The 15,952-nt window shown below is 41.7% G+C and overlaps 1 protein-coding gene across 1 annotated transcript; it reads right to left on the bottom strand.

The window, feature by feature from the left end:
• Positions 1 to 810: 810 nt before the first annotated feature.
• Positions 811 to 9,928, bottom strand: tfec (transcription factor EC). The gene is made up of 8 exons (XM_076111907.1): positions 9,051 to 9,928; positions 8,205 to 8,459; positions 7,398 to 7,499; positions 5,312 to 5,357; positions 4,166 to 4,222; positions 3,946 to 4,021; positions 2,848 to 2,995; positions 811 to 2,067 (listed from the first exon to the last, which is right to left on the bottom strand). Exons 1-8 carry the CDS (start codon positions 9,099 to 9,101, stop codon positions 1,609 to 1,611), a joined length of 1,194 nt encoding a protein of 397 aa, XP_075968022.1. The 5' UTR covers positions 9,102 to 9,928; the 3' UTR covers positions 811 to 1,608.
• Between the last annotated feature and the right edge of the window lie 6,024 nt (positions 9,929 to 15,952).

Below are 15,952 nucleotides of genomic sequence, written 5' to 3' on the forward strand. Positions count from 1 at the left end.
GATGGGTCTGTTTGTTGTATTATTAATGCATAATAACAAGATTATTAAACTACATGTTGATGAATGATTTTTTAACACAAAACAGTATACGATTCGTGCTTCTAATGAGGCCAAAGTGTTTTGATCAGCGTGTCACAAACAAACTTTCTTCAGCAAACTTTATTAATGATACAGTTTGTGATCATATTCCTTCAGTATGAAAGGACACAACGCTGCTTACCTCAGAGGAAACTTTCTTTCTCTCAGCTAACTGCTCTTTATTCCTCCACATTATTCATCCTCAAGGGCTCATCAGCTCACAGTAGGCTTATCAGAATTATTACTCCTCCTCTACTTGTCTTTATTATCCAATTTTCCCTCCTTCTCTCCTCCTTTCTGCCACTCATTGCCAATCAGCCACCTTGTAAGCCGGCCCTTCACCTTCCAGTTTGAAACTTTTCATGCTTCGGTCACTCTCTTAGCCGCTGGTCACTTTATATCATGTTTCTGTCATCACGCCCCTGATGTGTTGCGCTACCTGTACACTTAACAATCGAGCGGAGTGAGAGATTGTATATGAGTTGTTGATCATTTGTACAAAATGATGATACAAGATAGTGGGTAACATAAGTCTTCCATTGAAACTTTGCCATTTTGAATTGCACAGATTATAATTATTTCTCTGTCTGAGTGTTCATAGCCTTTAGAAATATATATATATAATATATATCTGTATATATTGTGGTTAAAGTTTTTCTTGTATTTTTTATTTAGGTTGAAATGCAGACGAGTAAATTATGTTGTCTGTGAGACCACAAAAAGAAGCCAAAATCCCATTTACCAAAAAAGGGGTTTATTATATTTTTTCCCACCCCTATACTAAGAATAAAAAAAAGGTAACATGTTAGATAATAATATATATATTTTTGAGGAAAACATGGATTAAAACATATATAAATACAAAAACACTTAAAAGACGAAGACAAGACCAAAGACATGTTAGGCATTGCGGTGAGTACATCGGTCCCATGTTGATACCTTTTTTTTAGGACAAAACTTGGAGTTTGAGTAAGGCACATCACTGTTTACAGTCCTTCTTTAAAAGTAGTAGTATTTTCATTCCATTCACGGACAGTTCTGGCTGGATTTCAGTGATTATTTTGCACATGTTACAGTGTACAACTACCACAGTGTTTACCAAAAGAACAGTAGACATAGTCATTTATATTTTATACTTAAAGGCTTATAAATGTCTCCCTTTTTCTTGTGAGTCTGTTTCGGCTCTGTCCTGGAGGCAGAGAAACATATTCATTGTCTATTGTGAAATAAAAAAAGAGCAGGTGTAGGAGCAGCAGGTCCATGAGCTGTTTTTAGTCCCGCTGAGCTTTGAAGAATGCAAGCTTTTGGGCCAATCGAGCTCGAACACCCACCTGATCAACAAGAATGACACACTTTATATACAGGTGGCACTTTGAGAGGCACTGCCAGGTGTGTTAGCTGTCACTTAAATTACTTGCAACCCTTTGAGTGGAGCCATCAGTCAGTCTTTTAGAGGCTGGCGCCCACTGGGCATCCCAACAGTGTTGTCATCAGAAGATAACAAGAGATTGTCATTAAAGAGGGGCACCCTTATAGGTCGTCACCCTCTGCAGAGCTGAAGCTGCTCCTGCGGCTGCTGTCCTTGGACGCGGCCTCAGGCGAGCCAGCCGAGAGGAGCGGGTCGGTACTGAACGGCGAGAGCGGGTCATCCATGAGGATCTCGTCCAGCCGTTGGTCCTCCTTGAGCGTAGCGCTGAAGAAGTCTGTGAAGTGGGACAGCGGGTCAGAGAACGTGGTGCAGCCGGCGGCACCGGGGATGTGATCCTGCGGCCCGGCAGCAGCGGGGAGGGACGACGGCACGCCGGCTATCCTCTGGAGGTAATCGCCGTTGAGGTCCTCCTGGTAGAGGTGCGGCTGCTGGGGTTGCTGGGCCTGGGGAGACGACTGGTGGTGCTGCTGCTGTTTGAGGACGTGGGAGGATAGTTCAACTGTCCCCAAGGCTGATGCCATGTTTGGGAGGCCATGTGCTCGTGCCTGGATCTCAAGCTCCTGGAAAATACAGAAAAAGTAATCGTGAGTTAAATATCTCCACACTCATTGCATGTTAGTCTAGATAAGATCTGAATAATTACCTTAAAATGGGTAAATACCAAAAATATGTAATGTTCTCAATTTCGAGCAGATTTGTCATGACGCTATTGGGTGGAGTAACACCACACCTCATCTCTTCCACATACTGAGGTTGGAGTAGGCCGCACTTTGGGAGTTTGGATGTTGACGCACACTCTTCTCCCACACACACTCTAATCACAGTACATGATCAACACTAGTCACGTATCAGTGTCATCACAAAGGGCTGTTTGACCTTTAACTGTCCTCTTAACGTCAGTGATGATCAGTATTTCCTGTATAGTTATGTCATTCTTTGAAGAGGATCACAGATTTTGTAATTTTAGGCTTTAGAGGTGGAAATTAGTGCGAAGGATGATCGAGTCAGATGTGGTCGACAGAGTGAGCCAAGTGCTGAGATCGGTGGGACATCGGCGAGTTGATTGGCCAACACAGTAAACTCGTATTTATTAGGAGCACTGGTTTAGTGTTGCATGAGTTGACATCTAAAGCTGTGTAGTTGTCATAATATGCCAAATTAAAATAGTTTATAAGCAAGCCTGTAAACATCCAGTTGTAGTTCAAAACGTTCAACTCTGTCGTCCAGCAAATAATACCTAATGTAAGTGATTTAATCTAATATTCAGTTTTATAATCTTGATTTTAGGACTCAATCAGCATTGTTGGTGCTAACATATTCAGACTGTTGTATTGTATTACCTGGATCCTCAGCAGAAGTCTCCTGTTTGCTTGCTCCAGCTTTTTCTGACGGCTCTCCAGCTCCCGAGCATGCTGCTGCTCCTTCTGCAGCCACTTTATGTACTCCACCGAGGCCTTCAGGATAGTGCCTTTGTTCCAGCGCATGTCCCTGCAGAAAGGAGAAATGTAAAAGATAACCTTTTACACAGAAACCCCCTGATGTCGGCAGAATATCCTCCGTTATAATAATGATAAAGAAACAGGGGGAAAAGTTTTAACACAGAGTTTTTTTTTTTCCTTTTTTATGATATGAATAGGAAATGGTGATTTACATGGTGCAATTATTCATCCTTGGACATTACATGGGGACACTGAATGGGAATTTTAATAGAATAGTTAAGTAGCTATGCGGAAAGTCCATTCTCGTACCTCCTTGTTCGGTAAAATTAATCCTCGAGTAAAAATAGGTGAGGGGAAAATGAGCTAAGTAGGGAGACGGAGGAGAAAATGGAGCATTGGACTTGAGGTGCTAGAGTGCAAGTCATTCTTCTGCAGATATTATTGCTTTTTTTTTTTTTAAGAAGGAAAGGGGAGCTGTAGTAAAATTGTCCTTTTCCACACGGGTGAGACGTTGGTCTGATCGGCGCTAATAATCTCTTTTATCTCGTGTTAATGGCACAATGACAACGCCAACCTTCCATTTAAATTTGAAGCAAAGTTCAATTGCGAAAGACGGCCGGTGGATTTTCAATTCAGCTCCGCACTCCATCTCTGTGTTCCAATTGTGCTTCAAACTTTGATTCAAATGGTGTGGCCTGCTTCTTTGCATTTGACCCTTTCCTCATCATTCATGCTTTGAGCTGAACTGCCGGGACCCAGCGAGAGGATGTACAGCTCTTGGAGCGTCGACTACAATGGAAGTTCAAGTGCACCCTTGAAATATAACTGAAATGTGCTTGAGTACTCATTTGAATTCAATGAACAACGTTCCCAGTGTCTTTGTGCTTAGAATGTAATATGCTTCCCCGCCAGACAAGGTCTTGCAGTTGTTTCAGTGACATAAAGTGAAGAGAAGCAGGGGTATTGTTTCAATAAATACATTAATATCTTGCAACTTACGGGTCATTCGACTTTGGTATGAGCGTCCCCAGCTCCTTAATCCTGTAGTTGATGTTGTATCTTCGCCTCCTTTCAACTATGCAAGCAGAACAAAAAAAAGGATCAAGCGACGATTAGGACGCTGTCAGCTGCTGTGCTAAAGGCTAGCCCATAACTCCATAAAAATCATTTTCAGATGAGGAACTGTGAGGGAGTTGAAAGGCAGCGGGGAGACACTTACTCAGATTATGGTTGTCTTTTTTCTGTCTCTCTTTGGCCATCACTCTTGTGTCATGTACTGTGAAAAATAGTTAATCACAGAGGGGAACAAATCAATTAGCAACGCACACTGATTTAGAAAAACGAAAGACAACGAACACAAAACGCTACAAAAGGTCCAGTCAGGAGACGCACAATCAGTTGTTTTGAGGGAGTTTAGTGCCGGGATCAGCCAGAATGTGGAGTTTCCGTGCACACCACAGACACAAGCGTGACCTCCTTACACACACACACACACACACACACACACACACACACACACACACACACACACACGCACCCTGAATGAGCCCAATTTATCCCCTCTGCCATGTGTGAAGCCCATTGTGGACGAAAAAAAAACGGGGATCACTTTTAAACTACCGTAATTAAGAGAGTTTAGCAAATTCACTAATCTGTCCTGGAGGAGGAGGAAAATGCCAGAGCGTCCATATTTGTATTCACATTCTTCCAAATTACGTAATTGGGGACCTGAGATTGGATTTTCCAATTTGTCTCTGTTGATTCAATCAAGACAATTTAAACTCTGTGTAACAGCCCATTGTCCTCTCTACCCGCACACAAATGAAACGAAAGGCAATTTACTCGTTTGCCTGTTGAGAGTGAAGGGGTTATATTTCCTAAATCAATTAAGCGTCTTTGCTTGATGCATGACATTAACAAGAAATGTCTTAAAGGGACCTTTGGTTTTTTTTTGGTTTTTTTGCACTGTGACAAAAAGTTTGTACGGCCTATTAATGGAACCAGTGATAAGCAGCAATCACTGGTCCCAAATAGTCTTGTAAATTTGTCTATATTTTGCCTGGCACACTTAATTGGACTCGATTTAAGCAGAAACAGACACGTTGCCTGTTTGTTAGACTTTTCTTCTGCTCTTTGTAGCACCCACCCAGAGCTTGAATGTAGAATAAAATATGCCTTTTTTTGAAATCCAACAGCCACAATTATGTTTTTAACTTTTACAGCAATGTGAGCATGTGATTATTCATTAAGTGGTTAGCTATTTGATCAGTGCTATGGTATGAGTTCATACTTGTGTGTTCCCTTTTTACAATGAGCTTTGTGGGGTTAGATGTGGGACTCATTCCACCATTAGGGGTGTTCATACCTTGTTCACCCCCATAGATATCCAGCATGCTGCCACTGAGGGACACCTAGGAGGGACAGAGAGGAGGGGAGGTAGAGACAGAGAAATTGTCAGTCACAGGGGAAGCATGCATGCAGACCCATTTGCATTTACTTTACCAAAAGCCACAACACAAATAGTTGTTTTTCACTGCTGTGTGGCTTTCTTTTTATCATTGACAAACATGACAAGAGGCGAGTTTGTCAACCCCCCCCCCCCCCCCCCCAGGCCTCTGGCTTTGGACCTCCCAGCAGGGAGTTGTCGTATCCACATGTGTCCTCAGCAGGACCGTGCAAACCCAGTGCTACACTCATGAAGTGCAGCCATGTTCAGGTTCCCTGCTCATTTTGTATCACAAAGAATAAAAACAACCAAACAAAAACATAACCTTGCTGAAACCAGGTCAATGAAGGGTCGTCCTCCAGCCCTACTGCATCTAAGCCTAACCTCCAACCCAGGCTTGCAGCCCTCTGAGGTTTGGTTTGTCCAGACGTTGTGCCTTGATCTGCTAGCACCACCATTTTCAAAACCCCTCCACTTGAAAGTGCCCCTAACACAGAGATGTGCTCTGTGTTGAAAATAGCATCCCATTAGATGAAAAGGCTAGCTGGGTCAACCGCTTGAACAGAGGCAAAACTGTTTTCCTACGGGTCTCCTCTCGTCTGGGAAAGCGTGCATCAGTTCCGCGATAACGATGTCTTTTCACGGACTGGGGAGATGTCAAGATATGGCGTGCTGACACACATGTGTGTCTAATTCGCATTTGTGTATTTATGGGAAAATGCTACAGAAGCCACCATGCATTCCACGTTGCGCGCAGCCAATTTTATCCACGACATGTGTGTCAAATCTAACTGCCAGACTGGTGAACGTGATGAGGCTGCATGTCAAAGTCAAGAGATGGGAAGGAATGGAAAGTGAGAGAAGAAACAAAACAGAAGAAACTGCAGACATTTCAGATATCTGCAGTTGGTTTAGTTTGCATGAGCGTTTTTTTTCCCCATTATCTCAACAAGATGGGAGAAGAGGAGGAGGAGGAGGAGGAGGGGACAGAAGTACTTATCAAAATGAAAGATTGCAACAATTCCCCTACTACTCCTATTGTAATCACTTCAGTCCCTCTCCCGTCCGTGTTCCTGGATGTGTTGACACGGCGAAACGACGTGATGCATCGTACTGTATGACTAATTAGGATGAATTGATCCATTTAAGCATGGTATCATTTCTGAACAAGCCCATGGGGAGTGTATGCATTAGCCCAATCCAATGGCTCAGTAACTCTCTCCAACAAAATCTTCTCCTCGCTCCTCATTTGAAACCCACTGGCTCTCCCATTCCTCCTCCCCCCCTCATTCCTTCTCTGTCACAGTATCTGTTGTGTTTTGCTGCCTGTCACTTTATCTGTGTGTGATTCTTTGTCTCCCAGTCTTGCTTTCTCTGTATTTAAGGAGTTAGGCAAGATTCTCAGTGCTCCCATCCCACAAACTATCCCTGTATTTGGCCAGGTGTTGCTATGTTCTCCGGCCAAATGGACCCCTTGTCCCACATTTTTGCCCAGAGTTTTTAAATTTCTTCTTGGCCATGAATCCTACTGATAGTGCTCGTCTGTGGTGCCACTTCTAGATGGTTGTCTTCCCAATAGTGGACTTTCGTCAGACAGTTACTATGAATTTGATTTTATTGTCAGTAAGTGTACACCTCTGTCCACAAACATCCTCCTTTTCCTTTTCTTCTTGAGTAATGTGAGAAATGTTGCTAAGCCCCAATGAACTTTCACTCATCTCCAGACTTAAGCTGACCCCAAACTAAGATAGGTCCCTTTCTTCCCAAGCAAGTCAAGCATGCGCCTAAATATTTAGGTGGACTAACCTCACTTTCAAGTCCCCGTTTAACTTGAAAGACAGAAGTCATTAGTCAAGGAACTTCACTTTACATAAACCTAACTGCAATAACGTGAACAGTTTAACAAATTAAGAAGTGTGCAAAAAGGAATACGAAAGACCTTCAAACTGCTGATAGACACATTTTAAAGTGTTACGATGTATCTGTTAATGTGATTCATACTTACATTGTTTTGCATTAAGAGGTTAGGCTCCATGCAATCCAAGCCTCCATCGTTGAAACCGGATTCCAGACTGATTAGGTCATCAATAACTTCATCCATTGGGAACTAAAAGAAAACAGTCATTTCAGTGTACTCATGGACAGACGGATTATGTTTGAACCAGAAAATATCAATATTGTCTAAGTCTGATCTTTTTAAAAAATCTCAACTTTCAAACCAAAAATAGACATGAGGAAAAGGGAGGGAATTTCAGGAGACTAATCCAATAATTTACAAGTTCTCCAACGACTTGTCGAAGGGAAAAAAACATGGCGGGAAAAACATGCATCTGTTATCAAACTAGTTTCCTCCTTTGAAATGATTCTCTCATCAGAGACTGCATGTCTGAAGTTATTGAGGAACACATCAGAGAGAGGGGGAGATCAATAATGGCGTCACTTTGGTTAGGTGATTAGTTAGAACTACGCTCTCAAAACCCAATCCACATTGACATTTTACAGGTTGAGTCTTTCAAACGAAGAGTCAGCCATCTCTCTAAATGACAGAATTAAGAGGGGCTAAGACAAGCTAATACCTTTGACAGGAAGATGGAGCGTTGACAGGAAAACGTGTCAAGAATGTTGCGAAATCTACAATAATCATGACTCATACTTCGGCCGTACTGTATGAGAACCAGTCTGTGGTTCCAATTTGTTGTTGCATTTTTATTCTTCCAGTCACTGCTCGGCCCCTTTTGAGTTTTCTCAATTTCAGTTCCATATATTCATCAACATCATAATTCACGGTTTCTTTTTCCATAAGTCCACTCACCTCGCTGTCGTGATTAGCCATACTGAGCAGGGTAACGGGGCTGTTGGGGTTGCTGCCGTCACTGAGCGAGGGCATGTGTCCGTTCCTCATGATCGGCGCGGTGGAGAGTGGCTGGCCAGGGGCGTGTGGATGCAGAACGGCGTGGCCCTGCCCGGCCGACGACGCCAGCTTGGAGCCCAGGGTCAGGTACTGCTTGACCTGCTGATTCTGGGTCTGATGGAGGTGGAACTTGGAGTTCTCCAGGTGGCTCTGTACCTGCAGCAAAAACAAACAAAGTTCAGTTAGACTGAATACAAAATCAGTTCATCGCGCATTGTTTCTCACGCCACTGAAACAGCGCTGACTAAGAATACATGCACAAGAGGTGGTCACAGCAGCTGTCGGCTTCGTGAAAAGATGATCTAATTCAACCCACAGGAATAGTTGCGCGACAGTATTTCCCATAATTAGTCACTTATGCAGGGAAAATAACAGACTTGTAGCAGTACTGTGTTTTGCAGAACTTAAGCTAACACTCACATGAAAGCAAGTCAGGTTTGACATGTGTAGCCAGTGTCTTTATGGGAAGTATGACTAATTCTTAAGGCCCGTTGTCAGTAAAGTAATGTCATATTCTGAGAATATACCAGCAGTTTCTGACTGAAAAATGTGGTCAATTTAAAAAGCTTGCCCAAGAATCGAACATAAGTTGACAAACAACAAATTGTATTAATCTGCAGTATACGTATACAGCCAGTAGTCAAAATTACTAATACAAGCCTTACAAATATGTTACATTACAAAACATGCTTGACTGTTCAACAAAACATTTTTACCAAGTAATGTTCTACATTTTGTTGTCCTTACATTTGATGCGTCCCGCATTGTGTAGTAACTGCAGCCAGTTAAGTGTGGCATTCTCAGAGAAGCAGATAGTCTTCAGATTGGCTTGTTTTGTTGTGGCAGCAAGTCAACTTTAAGAATCCAAATCTGCAGCTGCTATCCTGTTGAGCTGCTGACTTCTCAGCGAGTGTCTGTACTTCCCAGTCCCCTACCGAAGTCTTATAAAGGGCCCTAAGTGAACTAATTAGGCCCAAAGCTGGGGGTAAGCCTTTATGTTGCGTAGCATGATAATCACTTCAAACACTGGACTGTCAGATCACCCAGGGTTTGATCACTGCAGGATATCTGCCTTTAGCGTCTGTCACTAATTCATGCGGACCGCCCTTTTCTGTCTGACTGACCAATCACTGATCAGCTTGCAACGTCCTCTACGGCCTGCTCCAGGGGTTGTGGCAGCACAATTGACCCTTGTTCCCCAATGGAGGTTTTAAATAACTCTAATGCCATTTTTACCCAAGTCTTTTCATTCATTCACTGGTTTCAAAGCAGACAGTTAGGTATTATCACTTTCCCCAAACAATAACTGTAATAATGCTATTTTGAGGTGTTTTTTTATTACTGTATTTGAGTATTTTCAGAGCAAACATCACCTAAAAACATCCAGTTTACTTTTTTGATCTGGAGCTTACAAAGAAGCTCACTGTTGTTACTTGCTCTATTAGTTTATGCCCTTTTTGTGTACTTAATACATGTATTATTAGCAGTGGTATTATTATTATATTAGCCGTGTCAGTTATACGTACAGTACATGCACATCCTGTCTGCCTCTTTTGCCTAGATTGTTTTTTAACGTCCTCTAAATATATTCTATTAACTGGTCAAAATAGTGTGCTCTATGCTTGCCTGAACTTTTTCTTTATAACTACATGGCTACTATTTTCCAGGACTGACCTCAGCTATTCAATTAGAAGTAGTAGAAAGTAAGATAAGCAACAATGCTTGGGCCTTACTTTATCAGATTTACTGTAGTAGACTATGCAACATGACTTTAATTAATTAAATGAATGTGTAACTGAATGGTAAAAGGTCATATGATATTAAAGAATAACTTTTCATTATCTTAACCATCTCTTCTCCCATATTAGTAATGTCACCTTTAATGGACATTAACATACCCCCCAAAACAAGTTTAATTTATCAAGTAATATCACAGATAATCAAAGCTTTGCACCTCTATAGTAACTGGACAGTAGGGTTTAGCTTAAATGCTAAGCTACAGTATCAGTATAACAAGTGGAGAAGAGTCATAAAGTCAGCTAACTCACTCAGTAATGTCTATTACAGCTTTAGGTTTGCTGCAATTACCATAACATAAGCCACCATTAGCTGCGGGTCATATCGGATCAAATAAGGCTGTAACAACAAAACCCCTGAGTGAATTCATTGGAGCAACTACATTTATTGCTTGTATTGTATCTTTTAATTTTGAAGAGGAGAGACGTGTCAGTTTCTTACTCCCTAGCAAGTGGTCTGTTGTGTGTTTGTCTGGGTTAAATGTCAGCACTTCTGAACCATCGGGACTTTCAGCTATGGCAACTTTGGATCTGTAATGAAACTCAGCAGTAAGTTATCCTCGTCAGCTAGCCTAGCCGCCCTTATACACCCCTCATCCACCTAACTAAGAACAGGCTCGTCACAATACTCAACTTGTCGGTAGTGACTGAGAGCTCTTATCTGACTCCTCCAGGCCAAACAAGATGCCAGTTGTTAGCCAATCAACATTTCTTTTCCACTACGGATAGCAGGAGAGATACCAGGACTGCTACACACCACATCTGCTTTGTGTGACTGCTTTTTGTCCTGGTTTCACTTCAGCTTTCTCACTACTGTAAATGCCGGAGACACGCTTGTTATCCACTTAAGGGAATCTGATTAGATTTGTGAGGTAATGGTGCTTCAGTCGCCGAGGCTAGCCTCGACAATGGGCATGGTTGTGTATGTGTGAAGGGGACATGGGGGAAATTATCAATGTCCACCATACACATGGGACAGGAATGAGATAAGAATCTAATCAATCAAGGATCAGGTTTGGGATTGTAGTGACTATTCTGAGGTTTGAGACACTTGATTTTTTCTCTCTCTCAACATGGCTACTGGCACCTGCTACAACAATCGAGGCAGTGTTTGAGGTTACTGGTGGAGAAGAGGTCACAGGTTCACTTTCCATTTACACACATTTGCACAGTTATTCCTGACATGCTAACTTTTCGCAGAGTATACAAGAAGTTCCCAATTCACGAATATCAAAGCAGATATTGCTCAGTGCATTTGATTGTGCCTTTTTTGACAGTTTGCTTCATTATGTTTCATAACGTTTCAACAACAGAATAATATTTGTAGTTTCTGCTTCCTTGCAAAAGATATAAACCTGACTGTGTCTCCTAACTTCACTATCTTCATGAGAACATTCAAACCATTAAAATGGCAACATGCACAGCCCATTTCTCTCTTTCTTTCTCAATCAAACTTTTCCTAATTCTTTCACAAACATAATTTTTGTCTGATGATTTGATCTGGCATGAATGCAGCAGGTTGATCAAATCCAACAAATACTCCACTATGCTCTGTTGTGAAGCGCATATGTTGTTTTTCCGGCAGTTAGTATAGAATATGCATCTGATTCATGCAGTCAAGTGCACATTACTGCAACTATGAAGCATGTCACAGTATTGCTCTAATCACAACAACATCCCTCAAAATACAAACTATTGATCCTGGTTTAAAGGACATATTGTATATTCCCAATCATGTTTGTAATGGAAATCACAAATTCTCCTTTAAAAGATTAAACACAACTTTAGAATACACACACACACACACTCGATGCTAAATCTTTCAAATCATGAATTCCTCAGCCTCTATTTATGAGATGCATTTGATAGTGGTGTGATTTACCTCTCGAGTTAAAAGGTATTTTTCGTTAGTCCCAATGAACACGCTGCACTCGCACTGCCATTGCAACAGACACACTCGCAGGTGTTCCCTCTAAATGAAAAGCTCTTGCTTAACTCAGTTTCAGTCTTGCCCAAGTTCTCCTTTCACTTCAGAAAAATCCTACAACTTATGAAACACTGGGTGATGGTGACATTAACCAAGCTGTACAAATGATGGACAAAACCTAGCATACGAGGTTTGGATTCATTTCTGCAAAAATGTTGTATTCTTTACAACATATGGAGAGTAGCAATGCTCAACTATCCTTTTTTCCCATCTTGAATCTACAGAGATAAGACAGAAGTGGAACAAAAAGCCTTCACAGACATGCTCACTGTATTTCTGCTGAGCCTACTAACCAGTAAATAGCTGTAACCACACACCCTAGATTGTGAAATGTGAGGGAAGATAAGACTGGGATAGCAAAGCGATCACCAAATGGGCATTCCACGCTGGCTATTCACTTATTCTTGCTGTAAATGCTTACCCTTTAAAAAGCACATGTATCTTGCACGCAAACAACTGCACACATAGTTGCACACATACGTTTTTTCGATATCTGATTTGGTCCCGATTTTGCCTGGCCTGTAGCTGAGGTCGCTCCCCCCTACCTGTAGAAGTTGGATCTCTGTCAAGGTGGTCACTTTGACCAAGCAACAGCGACTCATGGCCCCCAGAGTGGCAGCGTCTCCCACCACAGTATATGGAAACTCTTACAGAAGAACATGAGCTGTCACGGCTTTAGCTGCGTCTCATTGAGACTGGGGGAGAAGAAGAAGAGGAAGAAGAAGAGAGGTACTGCAGCCTCTTTCCTGAGCTTTTTGCAGAAATATCGGAAAGGAAGGCATGACACATCAGCTTATTTGGGAGCCGCACGGGCCACTTCCTGTGTGTGTGTGTCTGTGTGTTGGTGCGTCTGTGCTTTTGGTCAGAGGAAAAGGCCTGACAGAGGCAGAAATACAGATGGCAGTTAGGGGGTTGGAGTGTGCATGCGTAGAGTTGTAATGAGTTGACAAAATGTGAGTTCCTGCTTGTGGATCCCCACACTTTCCTTCCTGCAGAACATCCAGCCCAGCTCAGCACATTCTCCCAGGTTATCTTCATGACACCCACTTCCCTTGGACAGCTTTTCAACCATCAAGCTACAGTCACAGATTCAAATGGGGAAATGCACCGGAATGTAATCTGTGCATGTGTGCAAATATACTAAAACACCGAGATGTGCACTCACACACAGTTGTTATCATGTCCCAGTCACTGGCAGACCACAACAAAGGGCAATATAGGCCTTCCCAGAATGCCTCTCAGAGAATCCCTGGACACAGCAAAACTGAACGGGGTCATTGCAAATCCTCCCTGTAGTCCCAAACTTTACATAATAAAAAGGATCGGCTAAATCAGATGCCAAAGATGTATTAAATACAGGAGGGTGGAGTCTTTAAAATCCTACCAGGGTTAGCAAAAACAAATCAAGATAGTCGAGACATTTCTGTTAAAGCAAATGCTCGTTTTCTTTTAATTTGTTTAACAATGCTAACACAGAACACTGCTCTGTTTCTATCATGTATCTGGCCTTATTCCCTGATTTTTAGATTTTAGCTTGCTTTGTCCAAATCATTTTGCTGCTATTTGAAGGTCAACATGACACATGTTCAGCTGATCTTCACGTCTGCTGTGTCTTGACGAGAGAGAATGTGTGTGTGTGTGTGTGTGTCCGTGTATCTCTTGCTGCATGCACATCCCTGTGTTTTGTATTCTTACAACTTCACCATTACCCACGTGTATATTTGTCTGCTTCTTGTTTATTTGATGTCCGCTGTGCATTCTATCACATCTATAGCCAAATTCCTGGCTGGCCATTTTTGGCTCATCTTGGGGCAAGCCACAAGTGGTGCTCACCTTTGTTAGTCCCCCTGCATGGCATGTTTTAAACATCAGGGACTTCCTGTAAGAGTTGGCCTGCTTCTGAGACAACACTTCAAAGTGCAGCTCCCACATCTGAGGACTGTTTTATCCTGCTAGAAAAGGAATGCATAATGGACACGGCACCACTGCACTTTTAATGATTCTCATATGAATTAAATATTATAGCCATTTTAACTGGATTACATGTGAAACTGTGCGTGAGAGAGGAGAGAGAGAAAGTGTGTGTGTGTGTGTGTGTGTACTTGTTACCTTGATGAAATATTGAATTTATGAAAATGGTCTGCCTTGACATTGGTGTAAAAATATATCAAAATTCGTACTTAGAGTAAAGAAGGAAAATTACTTAAGTACCTGATGGAGTTTTGATTGTAAAAAAAAAAAAAGCATGATCTTATTGATTTACCTTTTTAGAATTTTTTTTCCAAAACATACTTTATTCTTTAGTCCTATCAGAGATTTTAAATGTATTTCCTACATCTAAAAAGACAATTGCAAAAAAACAAATGTGATGTTGACAAGGGATAGAACTGTATGAAGAGTGTGTCATTGCTTAGAAAACATGTTTGTTTTGTAGCAAGTAGTAGTCTGAGTGCCAAACTTTTATTTATAAAAAAGATAGTGATGTAAAAGATATAGAAAGATAAATATATGATGAACACGTGTAGATGCACCTTAATCAACATACTAAAGTACACTTACAAACTATTTATACTTTGTAACTGACTCGTTTTTGTCCAATTTAACAAACATTACGTTACATGACATTCCAAAAGTTTCGGTCAACAGAAAGCTGAGTGAGAGAAGGAGGACACAGAGGAAGAGGAGGACTCAGTGCAGCTGTTCCTCTCCGTCAGTGCAGAGGAGACATAATTAGTCGAAATGGAATAATGTAATTGTTGCTGCTAAATCAGTCGGAGCGCATTATTCTCTGTGAGCAGTGAAAGGGAGCTTGTTCACAGGAGAACCTGAGAGATCGTATAGAGCTTCTACACACATGCATGCGTGTACACAGTCCCTCACGGAGACACACACACACAAACACTAATGAAGGTTACATATGTTCTTGGACGTCCTGTTGACAGATCAGCTCGTGGTACTGTATGTTCAGTATACTACCTAAACTAGTGGGTGTGTATATCAGTTCTCCAAACTCTCTGGTTCACTCACGTGCAATACTCTGCATACAGTTTGCTCAATTTCTACAAATGTGAACACACTCCATCAATTAGAGCTTGAATCACTTGTATTCTAATTGCCAATCAAAATTGTTCTTTCTGACATTCTCGTTATTGGGTTGTTACCTGCGTCCATGACCAAGCTTTCAAATACAATCATGCCATGACATGCAAGGCTAAATGCTCGTTAGCTAACGCCAAGCTAATGAGGTTAACATTAGACGATAACATCTTAACATGTTGCATGACTTAGACTGGTTCTTTGAGCAATTTGTTTTTTGTAATCCTATTGCCGTTAAATTTCATGTAATTTATTCAACGTAAGTTAAAATATTAAATCACCAAAATTGGATTCACAGTGATAAAGGACTTATACAAGTAAACAAACAAATGCAAATGGTACCTAATCTTAACCGTTCAAACTGTCCAAGCCAGAGTCACAAAGCTGCTGAGCAATACAGAGCAGAGGATTGTGGGTAAACCGCTATGTGGTGGTTGTGGTCCTGAAAGGGCCACCTCATCCCTGACCCTCACTGTCCATTGAGCTAGAACAGGATGCGGTGCTTAGTGTTGCCTCTCTGAATGATGTCAGAAAGCTGTACTGTAGACAACTTTAATCTCTCACTTTGGCAGACAGTGAAAAGGAGCCCCTGGTGGGCTCCAACTATAACTATGAAGATGAAGTCTTATTAAAATTATGCACATGATTGATTGCGAGACAGTCCCAGCTCACCAAAGTAAAGGCCTTTCAAGCATGGGCAACAGCCTAAAGACAAAGCGCTCACTGCACTGAGAAAGACATCCGTGTTACACTCTCGAAAGAAGCTAATG

Source organism: Anarhichas minor, unplaced genomic scaffold, assembly GCF_050575085.1.
Source record: "Anarhichas minor isolate MPS153535 unplaced genomic scaffold, ASM5057508v1 ptg000045l, whole genome shotgun sequence".
NCBI lineage: Eukaryota > Metazoa > Chordata > Actinopteri > Perciformes > Anarhichadidae > Anarhichas > Anarhichas minor.